This window comes from Scomber scombrus, chromosome 13 (genome assembly GCF_963691925.1).
Source record: "Scomber scombrus chromosome 13, fScoSco1.1, whole genome shotgun sequence".
Lineage (NCBI taxonomy): Eukaryota > Metazoa > Chordata > Actinopteri > Scombriformes > Scombridae > Scomber > Scomber scombrus.
The window spans coordinates 21,183,570-21,209,346 of record NC_084982.1 but is presented as its reverse complement, the minus strand read 5'-3'; the positions used below and the strand labels follow the sequence as shown (position 1 = coordinate 21,209,346).

The 25,777-nt window shown below is 37.6% G+C and overlaps 1 protein-coding gene across 1 annotated transcript in view; it reads left to right on the top strand.

The window, feature by feature from the left end:
• Positions 1-25,777, top strand: part of lrp1bb (low density lipoprotein receptor-related protein 1Bb) — a 194,308-nt gene that overhangs the window by 95,915 nt on the left and 72,616 nt on the right. Inside the window, exons 28-41 of the mRNA XM_062431318.1 lie at positions 6,480-6,611; positions 6,821-7,048; positions 7,613-7,787; positions 8,093-8,187; positions 10,853-11,002; positions 15,605-15,745; positions 15,878-16,003; positions 16,172-16,303; positions 22,259-22,393; positions 22,685-22,814; positions 23,572-23,698; positions 23,857-24,008; positions 24,668-24,792; positions 24,954-25,325. Coding sequence (XP_062287302.1) covers positions 6,480-6,611; positions 6,821-7,048; positions 7,613-7,787; positions 8,093-8,187; positions 10,853-11,002; positions 15,605-15,745; positions 15,878-16,003; positions 16,172-16,303; positions 22,259-22,393; positions 22,685-22,814; positions 23,572-23,698; positions 23,857-24,008; positions 24,668-24,792; positions 24,954-25,325 — 2,220 coding nt within the window. The remainder of the gene's footprint in view (positions 1-6,479; positions 6,612-6,820; positions 7,049-7,612; positions 7,788-8,092; positions 8,188-10,852; positions 11,003-15,604; positions 15,746-15,877; positions 16,004-16,171; positions 16,304-22,258; positions 22,394-22,684; positions 22,815-23,571; positions 23,699-23,856; positions 24,009-24,667; positions 24,793-24,953; positions 25,326-25,777) is intronic.

Here is a 25,777-nt window from a genome sequence, read left to right as displayed (position 1 = left end):
ACTCAGATAAAATTGCGTACATTCTAGGAAATTAGGCAAACAATTCTTAGTAATGCTGCTTATATCATCAATTCAAGGTACAATTGTAGTTATCCAAGGTTTAATCTGGTAACAGCCCAAGTATAATTATGTACTGTCTAGAGATTAAGGTTTTATGCTTGTGTCATTCTTAAATACTTGGTACGTTCTTGCATTTGTTTTTAGAATTTACTTAGTAAGTAAGCTTTAACTGTCCTGTAAAAGAAAGCCTTATTTTTCCCATGTCCGTAAGTATATCCTTTGTATTAGATGATTCCATTGTCCATGCTGTTAATAGAAACTTGAACCAAAATAAACACTGCTGCAGCTTATTATGAAATAATTAATCAGACAAAATAACTGTAACAACCCAGGAAAATGTATTTAGGGTATGGGAGCAGTTTATGACCTATATCCAGTTATTTGTATGAATGCTGTCCTGAGGCAAAGATATCCTTATTATAAATCCAAAAATCCATATCCAACTTCGTTACATACTTTATAGACAGGAGATAAAAGTAAACTTACACTTAAAATCAAATGGATAGGTAGTAATGCAATATAGATTAAACATTGTTTGGTAACAAATCAGTACTATCAAATAATTGGTTTAATGCATTAACACAGGTTCAACTTGGAATGCATTTTTTTCCCATTATACGTAATATTATCTATTTTAGTAGGAATCCAAAGGGGTCCTTTTCATTAATTGGGAAATTAAATGCTAAAAGTTGTCCAGGAAGTTGTGTAGCAGCTGCCGTCAGCTCCTCTGCAGTAGCCACAGGGAACTAGCAGTCCCTCTTCACCCAAAGTCCACCTCAAAGCTGGTTGAGTTGAGGCTCGTGAGTGCAGAGTAAGTAACTGGCTCCCACAGGTTTACTCTGCCACAGCTAAAGCCAACTGAGCCCTTTTTGTATAGCTCCACACAGCCTACTGTTGTGCAGTCTTCAAATAGACTCTATCTATCCATAGACTCTCGTCTTCTGGATGACTGTGACAGATCGGTCAGATTTGGCATTCATTTTCTTTACTTTTTCTTTTCACATGTGTGCAGCAGTAAGCTATCTCTTGTTCAAACACTCTTCAAATGAGGGAGCCAGTCAATCATGCTTGTTGTGATGATAAGTGCAAGTCACGTTCACCATCTCAACAAGCATGATTGGCTGGAAAGTTGTCTCTTGTGAGCAGATGCATAAACACAGATGTAAGATCCATATTTTACTATCCTGATCGTGTCATGAAATTAATTAAGATGAGATAGCATAGACTGATTACAGCTACGTAGGTGTCACAAAATGATCAAATTATCTTACATTATGGGACTTTGGGTATCATTGTACATTGTACGAGGTAGAGTTCCTTAACACACATTTGAAATATGAATCAAACTGTATTACGGTGAAATAGTGTGGCTCCTCACTTTCTGAATGTATCCACAAACCCAACTACAAACCCAACTACAAACTGCCTTTGTAGAGCGAAATAGTTTAATTCATATTTCAAATGTGTTTGAAGGGTTCTGTGTTTATGGTTTTGTAACCCACATAAAAGTGCATGGGCACTATAGGTATAACTCCTCATGAGTCAGGCTGTTCACTCACTGAGAGAGTGTGCCACTCATCGAGAGAGAAAGGGAAGCTTGAAACAGCAGAGCTAGAAACTCTGGTTGATAAATAAGAAAGCACAAGTGCAGAAGCAAATTGTATAGTTCAGCTAGTCTATCACTCTTGTTTCTTGAAGCTTTAAAACCTTTTTGTCATGATTTTTTCCCCTTCTTAGTCTGGAAGCTAGAGTGAGTTGAATTAGCCTGCACAAGTAGCATACTATAGTTAATAGCATAGCGTCTTGCTAGTTTAAGAGAATATGAGCAATTCAGTTTTTTTAAATTAAGTATTTTGAACAGTAGTACAAAGTATTTTGATTGAATGCAGTGTGTTAAAATGTATTTTATTGATTTTATTCATTGATTTATTTTTAAGGATTGTACTTTTATGTTATATGAGAGTCATGGGAAATGTATTCATTTACATGAGCAATAGTTTATTTTTTCTGATATGAGATAAAGTTCATTTTTGGTGGAATACTATACTAGTTATTTTATATTATAAGAAAAATCCCTAGACAATAGAGTTGTGAAATTGAGTTTTGAGGAAGAGGATGAGATCTTATTTTGAAAGGAGTGTATGATGACTTATCTGAATAATTCTGCCATGTACAGTATGTGTGGATTGTTCTTTGATGACCCTGGATTTGTACCTTGGAGTTAACTCTTTTTTGGACATGATGGCAAAGTCAGTCTCAGTGGTGAAACATTGGTAGGCAAATCTGGAAGCGGAGTGGCCAGCTGCTTTGAATACAGCACTCCTGTAGCAGAATTTTGAATTAATTATAGCTGATTTATAATAATTTGATAGACCAAAGAAAAACCAAACCATAATAATAGTAATAATAATAACCATAATAATAACAATTAATAATAATGATAATAGTAGAAATAATCTGTAACATCCAGGACTTTATATCTAAAATATAGCTATAAAGTGAGTCAATTAGCCCGGTTTCATCAAGGGAGAAGGTCATATAGACCTGAGTGTCATCAGCATAGCTGCATAAGGCGATGTCATGCCTCCTGATGACACTGCCCAGGGGTTGCATATACAATTTTAAAAAAGTAACGACCCTAAATTGATCCTTCAGGTGACCCAAAGGTAACCTCATGGTGTTTAGAGGAGTGCTCATCTGTTGACACAATTTTCTTCCAATTAAAAGCAATTCCAGACAGGCCACCATGCTCACTTAATCTATCTACAAACCAGCAGGGAAGTCACCACACTGTAGGGAATGATATATTATGGTAAGTGTGTCTTCAGATACAGAATTAAAAATGGTTTTAAAAAGGAAGGAAGGAATTGGGTCAAGGGAACATGTGGAGCGCTTCAGTTCTGTTACTATTTTTTTGAATTTCAGCAGCAACCAGGTTAAAACGTTCTAACTTGATTTCACTCTGTATAGAGTATAGAGGTAAAAGTGCAGTGTGCTTGTTCTGCTGGCAGATACCAGATATAATGTTGATTATTTTCTCCCTGAAGTAGCCGGCAAACTCTTCACATTTATAACCTGGAAGCTCAATACTGTAGTTGTGGTATTTAGCGGTAATCTATTTTACTAAAAAGAGGTCTGGGATTGTGAATGCAGATGTTGACCAGGTTCGTGAATTATGATTTTCAAATCAAAACTTTAAACATTTTTCAGTGAGTATATTGTGATGTATCACTAATTTTGTTTGTTTTTTTAACCATATGTGCTTAGCAGTTCCACAGTCTCCATAGTTGCATTATGTTTGTATGGGACAATTTTTTTTTATAAATTCTTTTAAATAAATTACAAAAAAAAAAAAAATCTGCAAAAATGTAATCAGTGTTACAGATGTACTGTGACATTAGAAGAACATGTTTGCTGTGGAGGTTGTTACCAAATCAGTATAAGGTAAATCTAATAAATCTTTTGGGAATGGGAATAGCCATGAAAAATATCTACTATCTTATTTTCTAGATAGAACATAATTAAACTTCTACCAACTTAAACCTTGGATAACTACAGTTATAACTTAAAATGATGGGTAATAGAGGAGGTGTTCTAAGAAATGGTTTCGCACTTTACTAAGACGTATGCGATTATATCTGAGTTATTATCAGCCTAAACCAGTCACAACTATGACACTTTGATTGATCCACTAATCAAATCAATGAGTTCAATTAGTGAATAGTGTGTTTTGATGGCAGGAAATCAATGAAATAGTTCAAAAAATGTCATTTATAGTGCCAGCAATGTCCCAACAATGAATACTTTTGATTTCAAATATATCACAGTGGACTACGTAATCATTTTATTAAATGGCCAGTAAGCCAAGATTCTGACCATGAAAGATACACTGCTGATGTGTTGTCTGACAGAAAGTCTACATATGCAAGCCAATTTAAATTTTATGTGCAGCTTGCCAAGCTCAAAATGAATAGCATGACAGCTGTTTTCAAGTCACTTTGTTTTGTTTTGTTTTTCTCCTGTAAATAGGTTTTTTGTTTTTGTTTTTTAATTGATTTTTGATTTATTTGTTAAGCAGATCTTCCAAAAATAAAACTCTGGATTATGGAACATTTGTTTTATGTGTGCCAAGACCACCTGATTGATGGATCAGTCTTCATCACAATTGCCTTTATCACTATTGCCAAGTTTATGCATCTCCCTCAGCTTCATACAAATGTACACCATGCACTACCCTTATATGGGTATTATCACAGTGGTAATTGGGTTTACATCCGTTCAGTGACGCCTCTGCTTTCCCAATGTACCATGAGTTAATTTGCTTGTTTCCTTCCTGTATCTGCATTCTCATGACTGCTCACCATAGATAAGTGTTACAAAAATGGGACTGCTTTTCCAAAGAAGAGCGTAAGCTCAGTGGGCGTTGAGAAGGGGGGAGGCTATTATCCACTCCAGCCAGAACCTAGGGCTGGAGACGTGTTGCTCCACTAGACCCCGAACATCTGCAAGAAAAAAAGAAAGGGGTGGATTTGATGAATAAGGTAGAACTGAACACCAATATGCAGCTGATCTCAGTAGCTATTCCGCAGGTGCCACAGTGGAGTTTCACTGGTGGCATAAACAGCAAATACACAACATGTCATTTGAAAGGCAAAGTAGTGTTTTAACATAAGAGTGGGGAACAAGCATTTGCAAATTGCCAAGCAGATTGACAGTCCCAGGGCCTCGCAGTTACAACGGATAATTGGTTGATTATAGCCAGAGCATCACAAAGACAACCTACGCCCACTGCACCATTACACGGTAGACGGCACAAAGCAGATAAAGTGAATTTCTTTGATATTTTGATTAATGAATTAACACAATAATGTTGGTGCCGATGCATTCTTTGAACACAGTTGTGTAATATTCTTTCCAACCATTATACATGCCCTATAGTCATTAATGACTCCACCCACTTCTCTTTTCAGCTGTTAAGGTCAGTGTTTGAGTTAAATCTATTGAGTAGTGTGAAAATGGCATGTAATTTAATACACAAATTAGCTCTATGAAGTTGTTCTTTAGGAATAGTACATGCTTTATAGTTGTAGTAACCCTAACCCTAACACCCCCCCCCCCCCCCCCATTTAGAACATAAACAGTTATATGCTGGCAGATAAATCACACTGTAATTGTGTCTGCAGTGTCATCATGACAAATATGACAGGCTTTGAAACAAATAAGAAAAGCAAAATAAGGGTCGCTCAATGGAAAAAGGCAGTAGTATACCCTTTGCTATCATCACCACACTGGGCCTTCCCTGAATGCGACTGAATTATTCAGGGTGGGAATTGAAGTGTCCTCAATACCTACAGTATTGCAAATGAGCAGAACCACCATTCCCACTGCCTAAGTACAGGGCTGTGCTCTTTTTTCTTTCTTTCTTTCTTTCTTTATTTGTAACAAAGACATCGCACAGTTTAGAGCAAACACAGATCTTGGCTCTGTTGTTGCTGCCTGTCATCCCTCAAGAGCCTGATTCAGGTGAAAGCAGAGCTATATCCACTCAGATGTCTACCTATTACCATACTGAGTCAGCTGGGTGCTGTTTCCAGCTCACAGAGACTAAATTGCATTTTTTCCCTTAAAATAAGCCACATTTGTGATGCAATGGGACTCTTCAATGTGCTGCGGAGTGAGCCCAGGAAATGAACTTTGAATCAGCTTGTTTGACATAAATCATCTAAAGTAGATGGAAAAAAATTATGTGTTTGATGCATGAAATGTGATTACAGTGTGAGGGGAAATAATTGAACTGAGGGTGACTTTCTTTAGTTTTGCTGAGGTGATTTATTCTGAATAGAGTAGAGTAAGAAATTCATGGAAATGATCCTCCTAAAACAGCAAAATGAAATTCTGCTTGCTGTGTATGTCAACTGGAAAATATCAGCAGTTTAGATAATGTATCCCTTAATTTCTGCAAATTGAGAAAGAGTAAACATCTAAATCCTCTAAATCTCTTTAAACACAATCCAACAAGAGTCCAGCCCAAACACCCAAACATGGGCAGAAGGTGTTTTTTTTTTCTTATTTTTGTTCTCCCTCATTTTTTATCTTTTGGTATAAATTAATTCAATTTCATATCCTCTTTCAGTGCTTTCATGCCTTATCTTTTTTTTTGCTGTAATACAACAACAACAACGTTTTAACAATAGTTGTTTTCAGCAGTCCTTTTTTATTATTTAAGTATTTTATTTAAGTGGTCCAATCAGGCTGGCCTGTAAATGTCATGCTGCAAAGGCTGCAAAGTCCAATTCTCATTCAGTAATTATCCTGGCATATCTCCTTACTTGCCATATCAGCATCTTATGCTGAACGTTGTGAAATGTTGTCCAAGTCTCTTCCCCTCTTACTTTATCTTTCTTCTTTTTTCTCATCAGCCTCAAACCCATGTGAAGAGAATGATGGACGTGGTCCCTGTTCACATCTGTGTCTCATCAATTACAACCACACTGCTTCCTGCACCTGTCCGCACCTTACAAAGCTTTCACCCAACAAACAATCCTGCTTTGGTGAGCAGTTAACACCTTCATTTTTTTAGAGTTTAAATATAGGATACTATGATATCAGCAGGAGAGCTCGAGCAGGAGAGTTTTGTTTAACATTTTTTAACATTTCTTCACTTTTGATTGACATCAGCATTATTATCAGTCTGTTCATTTGTACCATCTTCTCAGCTGCACCCTTTCTCCAATGTGTGATTTCTTTATCATCTCACCAGCATTGAAAAGGTTCCTCCTGTATGTGCGACGGTCTGAAATCCGTGGTGTGGATATTGACAACCCATATATGAATGTCATGACGGCACTAACGGTGCCAGACATCGATGATGTCACGGTTGTGGACTATGATGCCCAGGAGGAGAGGATCTATTGGGCTGACATCAAAACCCAAACCATCAAACGTGCCTTCATCAATGGCACCCAGCTAGAGACCATCATTTCTGCAGGTGGGAGAATTCTAGACAACCAAACAATTTACAATTTCTAGCTGTGTATGCACTAGAATGTGTGTGTGTGTGTGTGTGTGTGTGTGTGTGTGTGTGTGTGTGTGTGTGTGTGTGTGTGTGAGTGTGAGTGTGAGTGTGAGTGTGAGTGTGTGTGTGTGTGTGTGTGTGTGTGTGTGTCAGTCATTATTAATTATCTGTTTTGTAACAATTGAATATAACAGTGAATAGCAAAGGAATCTGCCCTGTGGGCCTTTCTTTCTTGGGTAGGGAGTAGTACATAATTAATTAATTAATTATTAAGTATTAGTAATTGTTATTTTTAGCCAGTTAATAGCCAATTAATAATGAGTTATGTGGTTATTAATTATAATAACTAATGTTTTTCCCTCCCATTGACATGACAGCAAGATGCAACATATTTGATTTCCAGTAACTCCAGTTGCTCAAGAGAAAAAGTCTCTGTCAAAAGTCTTGTCACTTTTCTTGCCTTTCTGGTCATGGTATATGTAACAGATTTACCTTTAAAAGACAGGTGTGACAGGTTTTTCATGCACTTTTTGACAGACATAGTGAACTGCCGCGGCCTGGCTTTGGACTGGCTTTCCAGGAACTTATACTGGCTCAGCTCTGATAATGACGAGTCGCAAATCAATGTGGCTCGCTTTGATGGGTCCCTGAAGACCTCCATCATCCACGGCATTGATAAGCCAAGGTGCCTTGTAGTGCATCCCGCCAAGGGGTAAGTAGATTAGATCAGTCTGTACACTTCATCTGTGCCTCACGTTGAATGCATCATATTCAGAAACCTGACTGCAGACTGAAAGGCTGATCAAAACCTTGTTGCTGTGAAAAACAAAAACATGTTTTCTGAGGTTCAAAGGTTGGTTCAAATCTTTATCAAGTTGTCAGGTGGAACAAAATGTATTGGCTTACATTCAATTTTCATTTATAATGGATAAAAACATAACATTTACTAATTATGTTATAAACCACATGATATCTAATTGGATCGCTAACTATTTATTTTCACACTTTCTCACACAGGAAAATCTATTGGACAGATGGCAACACCATAAACATGGCCAACATGGATGGGAGCAACAGCAAGGTCCTCCATCAGAATCAGAGGGAACCTGTAGGTCCGTATGAGGGTAGCGCACTGAGTTAGACCTAGACCACTCACAACTAAATTATAATGTACAATGTGATATGACTGTAATTGATCAGATTAAAGCACATACATAGTTTACAATAACCCAATCTCTCCAATCTTGATTTTTTTAATTATCAGGCTAGTGTCTAGATGTGTGGTATCCTACTGCAAAAAACAGGAGGAAAAATAAGGAATATGTCAATATAGTTTGGTTATGGATTGAATTTATGGTAATTTAATTAAATTAAATTTTCCAGCATCCACAGCTGCGGCACTGCATGCACTACTTTGCATTTGTGTTCACTTCATTCCAAATGAATTCAAAGTAATTTTCTTCTTTGAACCTTAATTTGATGTAGATAACCCGATAAAGGTGCTTACATGAAAGTTGGAATCATCTTGGTTTGCCTTTATCTGTGCATAATCATTTTATTTCCATGCATGTACAGGCACTAGCTTTTACCAAGTGAATCAGATGTCTTTTTTTCAAAAAATATATTAGCTTTTTTCTATTTTTTAACAATGTCAACACGAATCAGAAAGATCACCCACCTCCTCAGAGGTGATGTTATCTCAACAGGCAACTTCCCAGAGTCTTTGGGTAAAGGTATCAAAATGTTTGCTTAGTCAAGAAATGCTGGAGTTTTCTTTCCGAGACAAACTTATTTGCCTACAGCAGACACTTGTATCCCTCACTGTTTGATTCCTGAAGAAATGATTTACTTTTAAACCATCTGTGAATTAAATACATGTCAATCTGCCACTATCTTTTAAAAGGGTGACACATTGTAATTTCAAAAATTGAAAGATTGTACCCTACAATTGCTTTGTGATTTTAACTGCCTTAATATGGACTGCATATAGTTCAATCCCAGTGTCTACCACATGTAATCTGACAGAACCCTGCTCAATTATGACGTCTTGTTTTCCAGTTCATGTATAGTACAAGGTTGAGATGGTTGCCTTTGAAATGCTGTACAACTTTACAGCATTGCTCAAACCGTCCCCCTGACGCCAACAATTATGCCTTTTTTTACAGTTAGTTAGATAATGTTTTCAGCCATTATAAATTGTAGATATGGAGGCACTGTTGTTTATGCATGCATATGTAGTGTGGACTGACACATATTATATATATATATATATATATATATATATATATATTTCTGCATTTGACCTTTGTCAGTTCAGTCAGAATATGAGTCAAGATGTTTTGTTACTGTAATCCAAAATCACATTGTTCATTAAATTGTAATTGTAAGTAATTAAATGTGTTAAACATGGAATAAAGAAAAGAAGAAAGAAAGGGGGGACAAGTATGTAAATCTAGTGAGGACGATCATTAAGAGCTTTAAAATCCTTAAAGCAGCTGTTGAGTAGGATGAGTCTATAGGTACCAAACTGTCAGTCTTAAATGTGTTGTGGTGAGTGTAGAACTGGAAAAGAACAACTAAGCAACAGTTGTGGATGTCATCTGTTGTGATGCACCAACAGTAAGGGAAGTGATTAAGTTAAGATTTTTCTTTTTCTTTTTGGGGTGTGAATTGCAATATTTAGGAAAATGTAGTAAAAGATGCAATGCTTTTTCCGACAGCTCTGCTTATTTAACATAGTAATCTTGCATGTGATCTTTAACATTTTCTACATGTTCATAGGGGTAATATTTAAATCATAGTACTATCATATGTTTTGAATATTAACTATTTTACCACATGCTTGAGTGGGCAGTGGTCTTCATCTCTAGCGGCTGTTGTCACACATCTCAAGGTCAAACTCCCCCTTTCTCACACAAACAACACCATTGTCTGCACTGAATTTCTTCATTCTCCCGAGCCTGTCAGCAATACAGATAGCAGGGTGCACCGTATTTCACCACCTTCATTTATGATTATGGGATAGACCTGGGGACAAGAGTAAATTAATGACGCATTGTGACTGTGAATCTGCCAGACATAAATCCAACACATGGTGGGAGACAGTGAGTTGTCCAGAGGTCCACAATTGAAATTGCTTTCAGTTCTCACCATTGATAGTTGTATTCTATGAAAAACCATCATGTCAGCCAGGAAATGGATTTAAAAGCTGCCAGTGTCTCTCTTGTTCATTTTTCATGCCAGCTGGAGTTTTTATAAAATAGATCCTCCAGTTATATACACATAAATACCTCCCCCAACCAACTGCATGCTAACTACAGTATATTAATATTAAAGCAGTTCTGCATCATTACTGCATGTGTTGTTGAAGTACTGTGCAGTAAAGTGTAGTAGTCCAAATTACTTCATTTACATGTGATTGATATTTGTGTTATGCAGTTTCTCAGTGCAGCACTTCAATGCAGTTAGGATTTCTAACTAAATATGTTTATTATACTGGTTAATTTTACTGGTTCATCCCTCCTGGTGGAACTCAGTGTGGCAAAATATGGTAGAGGCAGCCACACTTTTCATGAACACTGTCTTACTTTGTTAACTTTGATGTATCAAAATTAATAAGTTGTACATTTGTTTTGTTTATGTATCCATATGTACCTATTTTGTATGTCTTTGATGAGTGTTTTGCCTATTTTGAAGTCAGTCCTAGTGAGCCATCATGGTAAGTGCTAACCTCCAGTTTTCTCTCTGCTGTTTCCTTTTCACTTGTCTTCCTCTCAGGTCTCTCAATAGACTACACTGCCAACAAGCTGTACTGGATAAGCTCAGCCAATGGCACTATCAACAGGTGCAATCTGGATGGCAATGGGTTGGAAGTGCTGGAGACTCTGAAGAGGGAGTTAGCCAAAGGCACAGCTCTGGCCGTGATGGGTGAGTGGAGTTTGTCACGAGTGCATCAGATTGCCACTAGGGATTAGTCAGAGAGTGTGGAGGGATTACGTATTTAACCAGTTAAGTGGCTGTAGAATGGAGCCATTTAGCCATTCCTCACAACATTTGTGCTTCACTTTGTGTGAAGTAGCAGGGGCATTAGATAATTAAAACAGTGAAGCAGTGATTGATGATTGATTTTCTCACCCCTTTTGTAATGAAAAGGGAGGAGGGTGTTCATTATGTGTTGATTCTTGGTATCAGTGCTGAATCCAATGTGTCACATCATCTATCAACCTGTAGGTTCATTTAGAAAATCTGCTGAAACCCAAGCCAATGTGGCTGGGCCTGGATACAAAGCTTTGCAACAGCAACTTTTAGTTTTTGTATACATGCTTCTAATACTGACTATGTCACTGTCAACTACAGTAGAGTACTCCAACATCTGCTTTAAAATATAACATTCAGCATTCAGGAGGGACATGTATTACTGATCTAACATCCAAAATGTTTTTCTATAATTACTACAATATAGATGGACAGACTGTTTGTGTTGTAGGGGAAATTATATACTGTTTATGCCAAACTGAGTATACTGAGTAGTACCTGCAATGCCTTGCCTTTTTTTTCCATACCACAAACCAAAATTGTATTTTTTTCCATGCTGCTGCTGCAGTCTTGACAACTGGGAATCTTCCCATTGAGCTATGTGGATGCATTTTGCTTGCCAAGATTGATAATGAGAAGAGAGCAAACATACTGAACAGAGAGTTGCTGGTACTGTGTGTGTGTGTGTGTGTGTGTGTGTGTGTGTGTGTGTGTGTGTGTGTGTGTGTGTGTGTGTGTGTGTGTGTGTGTGTGTGTGTGTGTGTGTGTGTGTGTGTGTGTGTGTGTGTGTGTGTGTGTGTGTGTGTGTGTGAGTGAATATCTTTTTTGACCATTTTGATTTTTGATTTATTTTTTTTTTTAAAGGAAAATTTAAATCAAGAGTGTTACCAGGGTGATACTTTGTGTTCTTGAAACATGTTATCAATCATGACAGGTCTTGGTTTCTTAGCGTAGTGTGTATCTGTCAGCATGTTCAGAGAACACTTTGGTTCTTATACTGCTACAGAATAACACAGCAGTGGCAGAATGGCATCCTGCTGTTCTGTGAGCCGTTTGCATTCTGCAACTGTAAGTCTTTGGTGCATTTTTTGTAGGCATTTCATACAGTAAAGACTTTGACCAGAGAAGGCTGTTTGTTATATGGAAGATGGAGACTTCATTATTGTGTTTCATAAATGGGAGATAGAATACGAGGTGACATAGAGTAATGGCTCTGTTCCTGCACAGTAGCAGGTACAGCAAAACAGTGAAATGATGTCTGCAAGTCTCCATCAATCACAATTAATGATATTTTGTTGTGTTGAGGAAATAGTTTTGAATGGTTGAATGAACAGCACTATGCTGCGTTATTATTATACTTTGTAAAATAGAGAAATTTCACAGTGGCTCAACAGAACATTTCTCACATTGTAATTAATACTATAAATAGAACATAGCAATCTAGTAGATTTGTACTTGGATTCATGCAAGCATGACCATGTTATTTAATACTCATCAGATTTGCTTTAATGAGGATATCACAGACCTTACATTTTCTAGACATGAAGCGATTGACTTCACCCAGGTTGGGTGTAAAATAGATACCATAAATATATTAAGTTATTAATGTTGAGGTTGGTCTTTTATTATAACACATTTAACAACTCATATCCCATTTTCACCTTTTGCCACGACAGAACTGTTTTTCATTTTCCAAGTTTCCAATGTGATAACCCTTGACAACACATGATAGTTTAGTTAAGGGTGTTGTGTTATAACAGCATCCATAAAAATGTGCTCATATAACTAGCAATTAAAGATCAATCAATCAGCATTAAATTGCATTAATCTACCAGTCCTCTCCTCTCCTCTCCTCTCCTCTCCTCTCCTCTCCTCTCCTCTCCTCTCCTCTCCTCTCCTCTCCTCTCCTCTCCTCTCCTCTCCTCTCTCTTATGGCTTGTGATATCTTGATTGATTAGTTGGTCATGTTTGAAGTGGCTGAGGTTACTCCAAAGCAGCAGCATGTGTAAACAAGGAAAGCTCGAGTGCTGTCCTTCAAGGCAGGAAGCAGAGGTAGACACGCAAGTGCTGAAAGGGATTTTGCAAAGGTGATTCGACTGCAGTGATATCTGTGGAGTGCAGTTCTTCAGAGGACTCAGACTTAAAAGAATATTACCTTCTGCTGTAAAAGTTTTGTGATGATACATCCTCAGCTTCAGAGAGCGAATTGACAGCAATCGATTGAAATGGCGATTCAATTAGTGAGCATGACACAGTGTGTTAAAGGAAACATTCTGGTGTGCTTGTGTTTCCTCTTGGTGTACTCATTTTGCATGCATGTCTTTGTGGTTGCGCAAGATGGCTATGAAAAGGTATTACCAAGGCACTGTTACTGACACAAGGTCGATCCACTCAGGTCCTACGGCTCTGTAATAATTGGATTGGCTTGAGGGAAAGGTGAGGGCTTCTATTTAGAAGGTGGGAGATCCATCAGCCTTGACTCGCCTGGAATCAAACTCGCAGTTGAAGTGGAAATTGAATATGATGTGCCACAAGCGAGCAATCACAGCTGGCCGGCGGTCCCCACGGCATCAAATTAACACAGGGTGCGAAGCTTATCTAGGCTAGCATGCCCTCCAGGTTCAAGTGTTTTGTAAATGGCATGTAGACTGTCATTCTCACTCATGGGAATTTATTTGATTTTTTTAAAGGATGACATTGAGCCTGAAGCTATTAATGCAAGTGGAAATAGTCTCTGTGTATGTGTGTGTGTGTTTTTGTTTTGTTTTTATTATAAAAGGGTAAGAGAACAGAACAATGTCTCACCTTCATGGGGATTGATTGTGTGAACCTCAAGGCCACATGTTTTGATTGTTGTTATTTGAAAAAAAAGAAGTCTTATGCTAAATTGTCTGATAAGTAACAATTTATTTACAATACATTGTTTTGACTGCAACATTATGGTATCTACATAATGTTGCTAATACAGTTAAAGAGGGTAATACACTGTACCGGTTTGTGTGCAGGACTATTATGCATGTAAGTAAAGGCAGCGCTGCTCAGTGGGGTTGAATGAATATTGATTTGGCATCGATCATTCAGTCATCAGCTATTTAATAAGGGACTGCTGCTACTGATTAATAGTGGAAATCATCTGTGAAGGCTTACTATGCTTAAGAAAATCACGTTTTTTGTTTTGTTTTTTACTTGTTGAGGAGGATGATCCACAATTACCTATTTTGGTGTTATGTCTGTATAAATATGAATGTGTCATTCCATTATGCTTCCTATTTTAGACCATGCCTCCTTAGTGTAATTGTCCACTTTGGTCTATTTCAAATCTTTCTAAAAGGACTAAAATCATACCTGTTTCAGTGCCCTTTACAATGTCTATTCTGAAGGGAAAGGCCACCTGACTTTCGTCCACTTTGCACTTCACTGGGATTTTAAAATGTAGAGTCTGTGGCAAAGTGCCTGGACAGTGCATCACTGATTTCTGCTGAGGGCAGAGATAGGGCTGGAGTACCATGTGGTGGTGGTGGTTGGTTGTGCTGGGGTCAGGAGCCTATTGTGCATGTGCCTCTTTACAAAGACACACTCATCATTTATTCTCACGACAGCAGCACTAAAACCTGGAGGTTCACTGTCACATACAGCCAGACAGGCCAGCCACTCTGTCAGGGAGAATACAGTGAAAAGCCATGACACACAACAACTACAGTACATGTTGTCAGTTTCCCCTGCACCCTTGTTTTATTTAGATGTTTGGAGTGGCTCTTACAAGATAATTTTACCCCATGAAGGATGGTCTTACAAACTAACACATCAAAGATGTAGATAAACTACCTCTGTTCCCTAAAGATTGTAGCATGTTATACAACCACAAGCACAGTGGGACACTGATGAATATCAGTTGTCAAAGATTGTGTAATATGTCTGCATGCCATAGTCACAAATGTATACATTGTGTGTAAATGTGATTGTCTTCCTTAACTATCTGTTTAAGTTCCATTCAGAATTACAGTTTTGCCTGTTTGATTTTATAATGGAAACTCCCCCAAATTGATTAAGTGCATGAATGAGCCTTTGGTGATACAAAAGCCTTTCCCAAATATAATACAAACAATCGCTCATGGCTTCAAGATTCAGGCATCAAAAATTGCAAATGGGTAGGTCAAGGGACATGGTACCCCATTTCTTAATCGCAAATCAGCTCAGACAATGCATCAATTATTAAGGGGATTTACGGTATAAGAGTGCCAGCCCTGGTGGATTAGAAAGAAAGCTGAAGCATGTCGCTTACACTTTGAATTGGTGATGAAGGGCTTATTAATTGTAATGTAGCGTTTTTGAAGGCTTATTTGCTCCACACTGTGATTTGTGCACATTTATTCCACGACAAAAGATGTTGCAGTATTATTTGGAGCAAAAAAAAGCAATTTGTCCTTTGCATTGCAATTTTACTGAATCTGTATCTGGGGCAATAGTTTTAAGAAAATGACGCTATGGTTACAGGTGGCAAACTCTGGTGGGCAGATGAAGAGTCAGCACAGCTGGGAACGGTTACCAAGAGGGACGGACGGAACCCTGTCATTCTGAGAAACAAGACTAGTGGGGTGGTTCACATGAAAGTGTACGACAGAGAGGGTCAGAAAGGTAAGCACGCTCAAACATATCAACACAACACAAACACACATTAGCCGGTAGAAGCACAGACATGCACACACAAGTCACATACATTTATAATACCTTATCTTGTGCCTTTTGTTGGTCGTGCTTAACATTCAGGAAGAAACCCATGCCAGATAAACAACGGAGGGTGCTCACAGCTCTGTTTTCCAACTTCCGAGAACACCCGTAGCTGCTCCTGCACTGTTGGTTATAACTTGCGTAGCGACCGCATGTCTTGTGAGGGTAGGTTTCCCAAATACTTTCTATGACCATGACTACAACATCTATTCATTTATGTTTCAATGTATGTGATTTATCTGAACATCAGCCTAAGGGCATTCATAATATGCTATTATGTCTATGTTTGTGGTCTAATCAGGTCTGGCTGTTCTTCGTTCTGTTGTTCTTTAGGTGTTGACTCATTTCTGATGTATTCAATCCATGAGGGAATCCGTGGAATTGCTTTGGACCCTAATGACAATAGTGAAGCCCTCATGCCCATCACAGGAACACTGTTTGCTGTGGGAGTTGACTTCCATGCAGGTATGTATCATGCAGCACACATAAGGATTATTTGTGAAGCTGCACCAGGTGATCGGCTGGACATCACACATTTGCTGAACGGGTTGTTTTTCAGTGACGTATGGTTTAATGAACATATTGCGTGTTGTTCTGGATGTTTAACTGTTGGATGCTTTTAATTATGTATTAGCTTGGGTTTAACTGCAAAACAAAGCCAATCCATGAACCTGAATGTAATTTTGGAAAGTAAACAAATGGAATAATTATTTATTCTCATTTATTATTTTTCAACTTTTCTTTTTCAACTGTTTTTTTTCTTCATTGGGGGGCTGTATGTGGTGAAGCAGCCTAACTAAAGACATCAAGTTGACCAGTTTAAGGTGGTATTTCTTCCTCAGCAATGTATCATATGTAGATTTACGTATTCCCAATATACACACATATTGTATATATATATATATATATATATATTGTATTGTATAAAAAGGCATATACATACATAAATTTCTAACCACATATCTTTGTATGGACACTAAAAAGGCCTGCGAAAATAGAAAAAAAAATGAAATTCCAATTTATTTGTCAACATTGTTAATGGAAGAGGAAGCATGTATGTGTGATTACATAGATTTGACTGTTACATAGAAACCTTTTATGAAGCACCAAGCACATTGTTTTGTTTTATTTTTTTATTGGCATTTCCTACCTCTATTACATAGTGTCAGTGTTGGGAGTAGAAAGGAAATGAGGGGAGAGAGATGCGGAATGACATGCGACAAATATCTGCTGCCAGAATTGAACTATGAATATTGTGGTTATGTGGTCTTAACCATGCCACCGGCATCAGGCAAAATGATTGATATGTTGCCCATGTTACCAGTCATACTACAATGCACACTATCAACTAAGGCAGGAAATTACAGTTTTGGACTTAACAGTTAGAAGTCATCTAACAAAATAGCATTTTGCTTCTTTCATTTTCCTTCTGCAAACTACTATTTCCAAGAGGGGAAGTCTATCTGACACATCATAGTTTTTTTTTTTCTTAGTACTGCCAGGGAATTAGAAGTCTTATCAAAATAAAAATTGTATGCATTTACTTTAGAATCACCGAACAGAGTACACTGATCATCCTTTAAGCAATATTTTCAGGTATGCTGAGATTTTAAGGTTCTTTTTTGCATGCTAATATTATGGCTAACATGAAAGTGCATCACCCTTCATAAAGCAGTACTTAACTAGTTAACTACTAACTAGTTAAATTACACAATACACTTCACTTTCTTGTCTTTTTTTCCCAGAGTATAAACCTTTCAGTCTTAAAACAGGGCAAAGGAAAGGTATTTGTTATACTGGGCTCTATGCTTTTGAATAATGGTCTGTGGGCTTGTGAAGTGCAGCACAGATGAAAGAGTAATAAGTTCACATTACAGCGAACCTCAGTATGAATAACATGAAACTATTTCCTCACAAGCCTCTGAAGCAATCTTAATACAAAGCAATTCCCAAGATATTGTATCAAATGAAGGTACCGTAACGTGCATTGCAAAGCATGAACCCAATAGCTTGTGCTGTCATTTGTTACATCCCTGCTTCCTTCTACATAATATATATGATAAAAATGATAGATTTATTACACTGACAAATGCTCTGAATATACTATAGGCTGGTTGTGCTCTATATATATAATGTGTTGCTACTGATGCACGATAACAAAAGCTGTGTAGAGGAAATTGCATATGCACAACTGAGAATGGAAACAAACTACATATACACAAAAAGGTTTATATATTTAGGATGATAGAAAAGCAGCACCAGATAGGGATTACATGTTTGGGTAATTCCATATGTATTATATAACTTTGCTTTGTAGGTTTGCAAAAAAGAAAAAAAAAAAGACGGTTGACAAAAGATCAAATTCTTACATGTTCAGTTTACTTGAAAAAAAAGTCTATCTCAGTTTTACCGAGCAAACTTCAAAGCTAAATTAAAGTTAATTTAATAAACAACTGAAAGTTAAGTTAAGTGAACAGATTATTTTTGACTAAAGATTATTGGATTATAAATTCACTATTGGACCTGCAGTTATCTTTCTAAAGACTTGTATATGGTATTGAACCATTACTTCAACTTAACTTTGTTATACAGAGTAATGGGGCTTTCCTAAATGCCATTTAACTCAATATAAATTAAATCTGCAAATTCAAGATATGGTTAATTGGATGAAGTGAGGCAATCAGTTTTCAAGGGAATATGTTAGGTTATGTTGCCACAATTAGCTTTAACATTCAGTGGGAAAGCAATCAAAAAGTTCAACAACCTTGGCTTATATTGGCCATAGCAAAGCAGTGTGCAAACTATTATTCAAGTTAATTTGAATAATAGTATTTCTGTGAACTAGTGCCACCTTTATTTCCTCAACAGTTAACCACTGACAGAAAATTCAGTGTCAACATTTCCGTTAAAATCTAGTAAACTTTCCATGTTATTCCTAGTAAGGTATACTATTTGTTTTTACAGTGTGAATCTGGTTCAGTATTCTGAAGTGGTAGGCAGATATTACACTGTAGAAAGGGACTATTATCTACCCTTATTATTTAGTTATTTGGTAGTCGGTGTTATCTACCAACTGTTGTGTATCAACAGCAGGGAGAAAACAATCCGAGAAAACACTGTCCACATCAAAGTTTGGGCATTATTTTGAGATATTGACTTTTTTTTGCGAGTAATTTTGAACTTTGCTTTTAATGTTGTTTTTTCAGAGCAATGTACATACATCATACAGCGGATAGGTCATCATGTCAGTTGTCCATGAATTAAATATAGTTATGTTTGAGTGACAGATGCCATCTAGAAGCCATAGTAATTATGAACCGGAGCAGTGACATCCTCGAAATTACATTTATATGTAATATGTCAACACATTTTCTTATGTGGAGGAAATGCAGTGGATGAAGTATATAACCAAGCAGCAGACTTTTGCCACAGGAGACCACTCTTTGCTTCCCATTTGTAAATACAGGTATGAAATTTCCAACCATGGGTCAAGACAGTTTAAAAAAAATTGTAACTACAATTACCCTCTAGCCATAAAACCCATGGTTATTATTGTAGCCATGACAAAGAAGGTTGCCTAACATTAAGGAAGTAGTACCTCTAACCCACATCACGTTTTCTCTAACCTTAACCAAGTGATCATTTTAACCAAAATCATGATCTTTCCCTCAACCTAACCAAGTGGTCTTTGTACCTAAACGTAACCAAACCCTTGCCACTTCATAAAACATTTTAATTATTATTTTTATTTTGTTTTTATCAACACAACAGTGATTGGTAATGCTTTTGGAAAGCAGAGACAATTACTTCCTGCCGCCTTATTAGAAGGTACTACTATTTGTTGTGTTGTTCTGTCGTCCAGACTCAAACCACATAATTTGTTGTTTAATTAGGAAAACCTGTTTGATATCATTGCCAACACATATCAGGGGTCAAAAAATGTTGTTTTTTATTTTGTTTTTCTATCCACATTTGATTGTTCAGTCCATTACTTTGGTCCAGACTGAAATATCTCAGCAACTGTCATGAATTGCCATGCAGTTCAGATCTGAAATTCATGCGTGCCTTATGTGTGACAAAATCTCAATCATTTCATTGATCCCTTAACTTTTCATCCAGGGCTGTCCTCAGGTCAATTTGTAATCTGTCATGGATCTTAGACCAAGATTGCCCTCCTGTAATTGTTGGTCCACTTGCTTCCCATAGTTCCTTTTTACCTTCTTTATTGCTTTTCATACATTGTAGGTTGCTGTATTGCAGGCTGCTACTTTATAAATATAGTTAATGGCATCCAGGATGGTTCTGATGATCCATGATGTCTGGATTCTTTTTTTACGATTTAACTGTATCTTTTAGCACTGTTACTTTTGTTGTTTCACAAATTAAAACTACCACAGACTGAGTCTAACCATTCATGTCATTGGTGATGTTGACAGGTGTCCTGGAACATGCTCCGGACTGCATCATGTAGTGCAAACTGTAGAATAGCCTCTGAATGGCCTGACATCACTAAGAGCAGCGTCATAGTTTTTTTCCATACTTTGACCTTAGTAAGATACTGTAGCTGCATGGTTGCTCTTTGTGAATGCAGAATTGCTACGATTCCGCTCTGTAGCAGTTTCTGAATAGCGTGAAGCAGTGATCCAGAGTGCTTATTCCCCTTGTTGTGCAGTCAATATATTGGTGGAAGTCAGGCATAACCTTTTTAAGTTTAACCTGATTGAAATATCTGGTAACAATGAGCGCAGCATCAGGATTATTGGTCTGTGAGCCATTCAAGTCTTCAAGTCAAAGATTCGACAGGGCACCCTTTGTACTAGCTTGTGGTGGTATGCAGACCACTGTGATAATAACTGATGTAAATTCCCTTTGTACAAAGTGAGGTCTGCATTTGATTGACAGTATCTTCAGATCAGGTAAGCTGGATCAGAATAGCATTTTAATATTCCCACTGTCACACCAATCCTCATTCACCATAAAGCACATGTCTCATCCTTTTTTCTCGATAGAGTCCACTGTTTTATCAGATTGCTATACAGAAAAAGAGTCACCTGGTTGAATGGCGAAGACCGGTATTCCAGGATTTAGCCAAGTTTAGTGAAACAAAGGACAGTATACTTCCTGATATCCTGTTGGTAACCGATGCAGATATGGAGGTCATCCAGTTTATTATCCTGCCTGTACAATGGCTAGCAGGATGCTTGGCAGAGAAGATTCATGTGGTCAGGATTGCAGCAGGTGTTTAATCCCTCCACATTTGCCTTGGTGTTTCCTCTGATGTTGAGATGGATGCAGAGATGGATTCAGACATGGTCTTGTTTGTCTATGTGGTTGGGATTCTAGCTTTTATTTAGACTTTCCAGCTTTTCTTAGGTTTATACTCTTATGTTTACATTTGTAAACCTTGACCGGCCAGTTAGCAGAAGCAGCAGTACGAGAGTTTTAAGTGGTGAGTTGACCATTTTCCTATTTTGAGTGACTCTTAGTCATATGTGAACAATGTCCAATATTATTCACAAAAAGTACAACTTAGTCACAGAGTTCAGGAGAACAAGAGTAGGTTGTGTTGCTCATTACATAAGTAATGGCCACGATCCTGTCCAGTATCCAATAATTACCAAGAGAGCCTAAAATTTGATTCTGAATGTGATTGACTCCAAAGATCACCTGCAATTTTGATGTGTGACCACAACTTTTGGATAAGAGGAAATAAGTGCTGTCCAAGACATAATTAGACATTGCCAAAGTACAGGACTAAATTGACGATTGTCCTCCCTTTTATGACTTTCAGCAGGTGAACATGCAAATGCATTACTAAGCCCTTCCAAGAGCAGCAGCTGATAGCTTACGCATATCATTTACATGTCATTACAGAAGCTAGGCTGCCAGAGCAGAACGGATGAAAGCCCTGCAGCTGTATTTTGTCATATATGAGCTACGTGTTAACAGAGTGTGAAGGTAGCTGGAACAAGAGAGTGCAAATAAACATATAACGCCCTCTAACCTCCTAACAACCAGTACAGAACCAAATTGACAGGAATGTACAGAGATGCACTTTGAGACTACACCAGATATAAATTACATACTATTTCATATGCTTATGTAAAAGGGCTGTAAAATCAAAAAGGGTCCATAACAGTTTTACCAACACCATGTTTTGCATGAAGCAATATACTGCCCTGTAAAATTTGGCTGACAATTGCATTGCCTGCTCAAGCACTGTATGTCAACAAAGAGCTGTGGATGAACTGTGTGGATATTTTCACCATCATACTTTATAGTCCCACACAACATTTGGTGAAATGGGCCGTGCTGCAGTAAAATGTGGTTTCATGAGCTGCTTTGTTTGAGGGCATAACTACTTTTGTGGCAGCCACATTCATTATCCCATTTTGCCTTGTCATTAACTGTATTTTGCAGGAAATGACACTGTGTATTGGACAGACATGGGCCTGAACAGAATATCCCGGGCAAAACGTGATCAGACCTGGAGGGAGGACATCATTACTACTGGCATCAGTCGGGTTGAAGGCATCGCCGTTGACTGGATTGCTGGTTAGTTTTGCCACTCACAGTGCCCTGGGGGCTATAACTGCAGACTTTCAAGTTGGTATTGATTACTAAAAAGTCTTACTTGTGTACCATTAAGAATTGTGGCATTAAGTAGATGTTTTTGTTTTATTTTTGCATCAATAAAAAACAATAAGCCTCAGTGAGACAATAGGTTATCGCCCTATCATTCACAAGATAAATGAAAGATTAGTTTTAGTCTGCTGTATAAACAAGTTCATGGTTCTTCTGTATTAACACACCTTGCTATTGATTTATGGTGTTATTTTTACACAGGAAACCTTTACTGGACAGACCATGGCTTCAATCTAATAGAAATCTCCCGTTTGAATGGTGCCTACCGCTCAGTGGTCATATCTGAAGGACTTGATCAGCCCAGAGGCATCGCTGTACACCCACAGAAGGGGTAGGCCATGTCTTGTTTTGTGTTTTGATGTTTGTATTTTCCCTATATCAGTCACATTTCTATTATCAGTGCTGCAGCAATTTAAAATAGAAAAAACATTTATTGTTGTCAGATTGGCCAGAAGCTATGTTTAATACACCCCCCTCCAGAAACTTATATAGTGTAAATATCATGATTAGTAGCATGAAAATAATAAAAATGTATTATAAAATATGATCTTGAATAAGTCCAACCAATAAATATAGCAAACTAATATTATTGGTCAGTACTGATTACACAGCTACTGTATATTGGTTTTGATATGTTGACAGTAATGCAAACTGAATGGTTATTTATTATTATTATTATTATTATTATTATTATGTGGTTATTACACCTATATATCAAGATGAGATGATGATGATAAAGTGAGACAAGAAATGAACCACCTACAAGTCAGAAAAGAAACACTTTTCAGAGCATTTTACCAAAATTTAAATTTGATAGTGAAAGCACTTTACTAATTAGGGAATTTAGCCCAAATGCAGAGAATATCAGTTAATGCTTGATTTAGCTTCTCTTCTCTTTCTCTAGTGATATAATACTTAAAGTAGCAATCATATATTTTTATTATTTGTATTATATATTTTTATTTATTTTAAGGTTCAAGGTCTTTATTTGCCATTGGTTATGGCTCTAAATGAAGTGTTCCTTAATTATAATATTCACGTTAAATTGCAAAAATCAGAGTGTTTACGTCTGTTATTATGTTGGGCAGGTATCTCTTTTGGACTGAGTGGGGCCAGAACCCCTGTATCGGCCGCTCCCGCCTGGATGGTTCAGACCAGGTCACCTTGGTCAATTCAGGCATTATGTGGCCCAATGGAATTTCCATAGACTACGAGGTACAGTGATTTTTTCTGCTGCACAGCCTCATCAACCTCCTTCCCCTTCATGACACTCCTACATACTGTACCTCCTACCTCATCTTACTCTTCTTTATCACAGATGCAACCATGTCAAGAGTTTTTTGTGTAATATGCATTTGAAAATTGCCTTCCAGGAGAATACATTATACTGGTGCGACGCTCGTACAGATAAGATCGAGAGGATCAACCTTGAGACAGGTGAGAGCCGGGAGATTGTACTGTCAGTGGCCAACGTAGACCTGTTCTCAGTGGCTGTGTTTGGGCCTTACATCTACTGGTCTGACAGGTAATTTATTATTTTCTTAAATGCACACACATGCATTGGCCTGCAAAGCCTGCGATACTAACCTGACATTAACCTTTCCCTTCAAAGGTCTCATGTAAATATATTAGGAGCAGCAAATCCACATAGCGAAGGTCACCACCTATTATTGTAAATACTCCTGACAGAATTCCATGGCATCAGCAAGAGCAGATCCTTCTACAACCTTCAGTAAAATAAGCAAAAATATACATTTAGTGATCCCTTATTTCTTCTCACTAGGTCAGACACTGCTGCAGTTCTTTGGAGTAGTGATGTAGGATTTCTGAAACAGCAGCGAGATGAAAAACGTTTTAAACTATTGGTTGTTTTTGCATAGTTTTTGATCTGTCTTTTATTATTAAGATCAGTCATCACATCCTTTCTTCTTTATAACAATGACCATGATGGAGATAAACAGTTGGCTTGACTGTGTTTCTATCCTCAACAATTTGAATTGTATGTCAAAACTGGGTGATTGCAGTATTCTCCTTTTATTATTGTCAAATGAAATGTCCTATCTATCTAATTTAATCATTACCCTGCCTTAGTGAAATATCTGAATACAGATGTGTCTATTTTCTTCTCTGAAGCTAAAATCAAAAAGCTTATTTTACCTCTGTGTCTCTGCTGGTGTGCTTCAGGGCCTACTCCAATGGTTCAATCCGACGTGGCTTCAAGACTGACACCACTGAGGCTGTTACCATGAGGAGTGGCCTGGGGGTCAATTTGAAGGACGTGACAGTCTTTAACAGAGGCAGAGAGAAAGGTTGAGGTTTCAACTTCACGGTTTTATGTATTCATGTATTAATTTTGATTTTCATTTGCAATGTACATTCATGTACAATTTAAACTTTATTGCCTAGTGGAGGAAACCGAAGCAAACTAGTAATTTAACATGTGTTGGGTTTTGAATATTTAATACCACAGGCACCAACCCCTGCTCGAGGAGTAACGGCGGCTGCCAGCAGCTGTGTTTTCACCTAGGCAGTGGTCGCCGAACATGTTCCTGTGCTCATGGCCGCTTGGCAGAGGATGGCTTTGCCTGTGAACGCTATGAAGGTTATCTCCTCTACTCTGAGAGGACTATACTGAAAAGCATCCACCTTTCAGATGAGAATGATCTCAACTCACCTGTCCAGCCTTTTGAAAATCCTGCTCTTTTCAAGAATGTCATAGCATTGGCCTTTGACTATAGTCAGAAGACAGCAGGGACCAACCGCATCTTTTTCAGTGATGTCCATTTTGGAAATATCCAGATGATAAATGATGACTGGACAGGGAGATCTATTATTGCAGAAAGTAAGTATATTTCACATAATCTCTGTTTACATTATTTGTAAGCTGTTGTTGATGCTATTAATAATAACAAGCCTTCTGCTACTACACACATTTTAGGAGCTACACATTTACTACAGCATAAATGGTGGCATGGTATCAAGTATTGCACACATGATGGTCCTGAGTATAGTTTGGCACTGTGTGCTGCAGGATTAGTAACATTTTTGTTTGTGTGTGACTTTATACATGGCCACATTAAAGCTCATATTTCATGTGCACTTTTGGTACATTACTGCTAATCAAGGCGTACTTCTATCTTCAAGGTCTATTTTCTTCTTACTTATGAGCATTTACTGTGTACTGGGATGTGAGTATGGCTGAGATGATTCTAGTTCAGAGTGGTACTGTGGCTGAACAGATGTACTTTAGACACTAACTCAAGACTGCAGCTGATGCATTAATGACATGCTGCA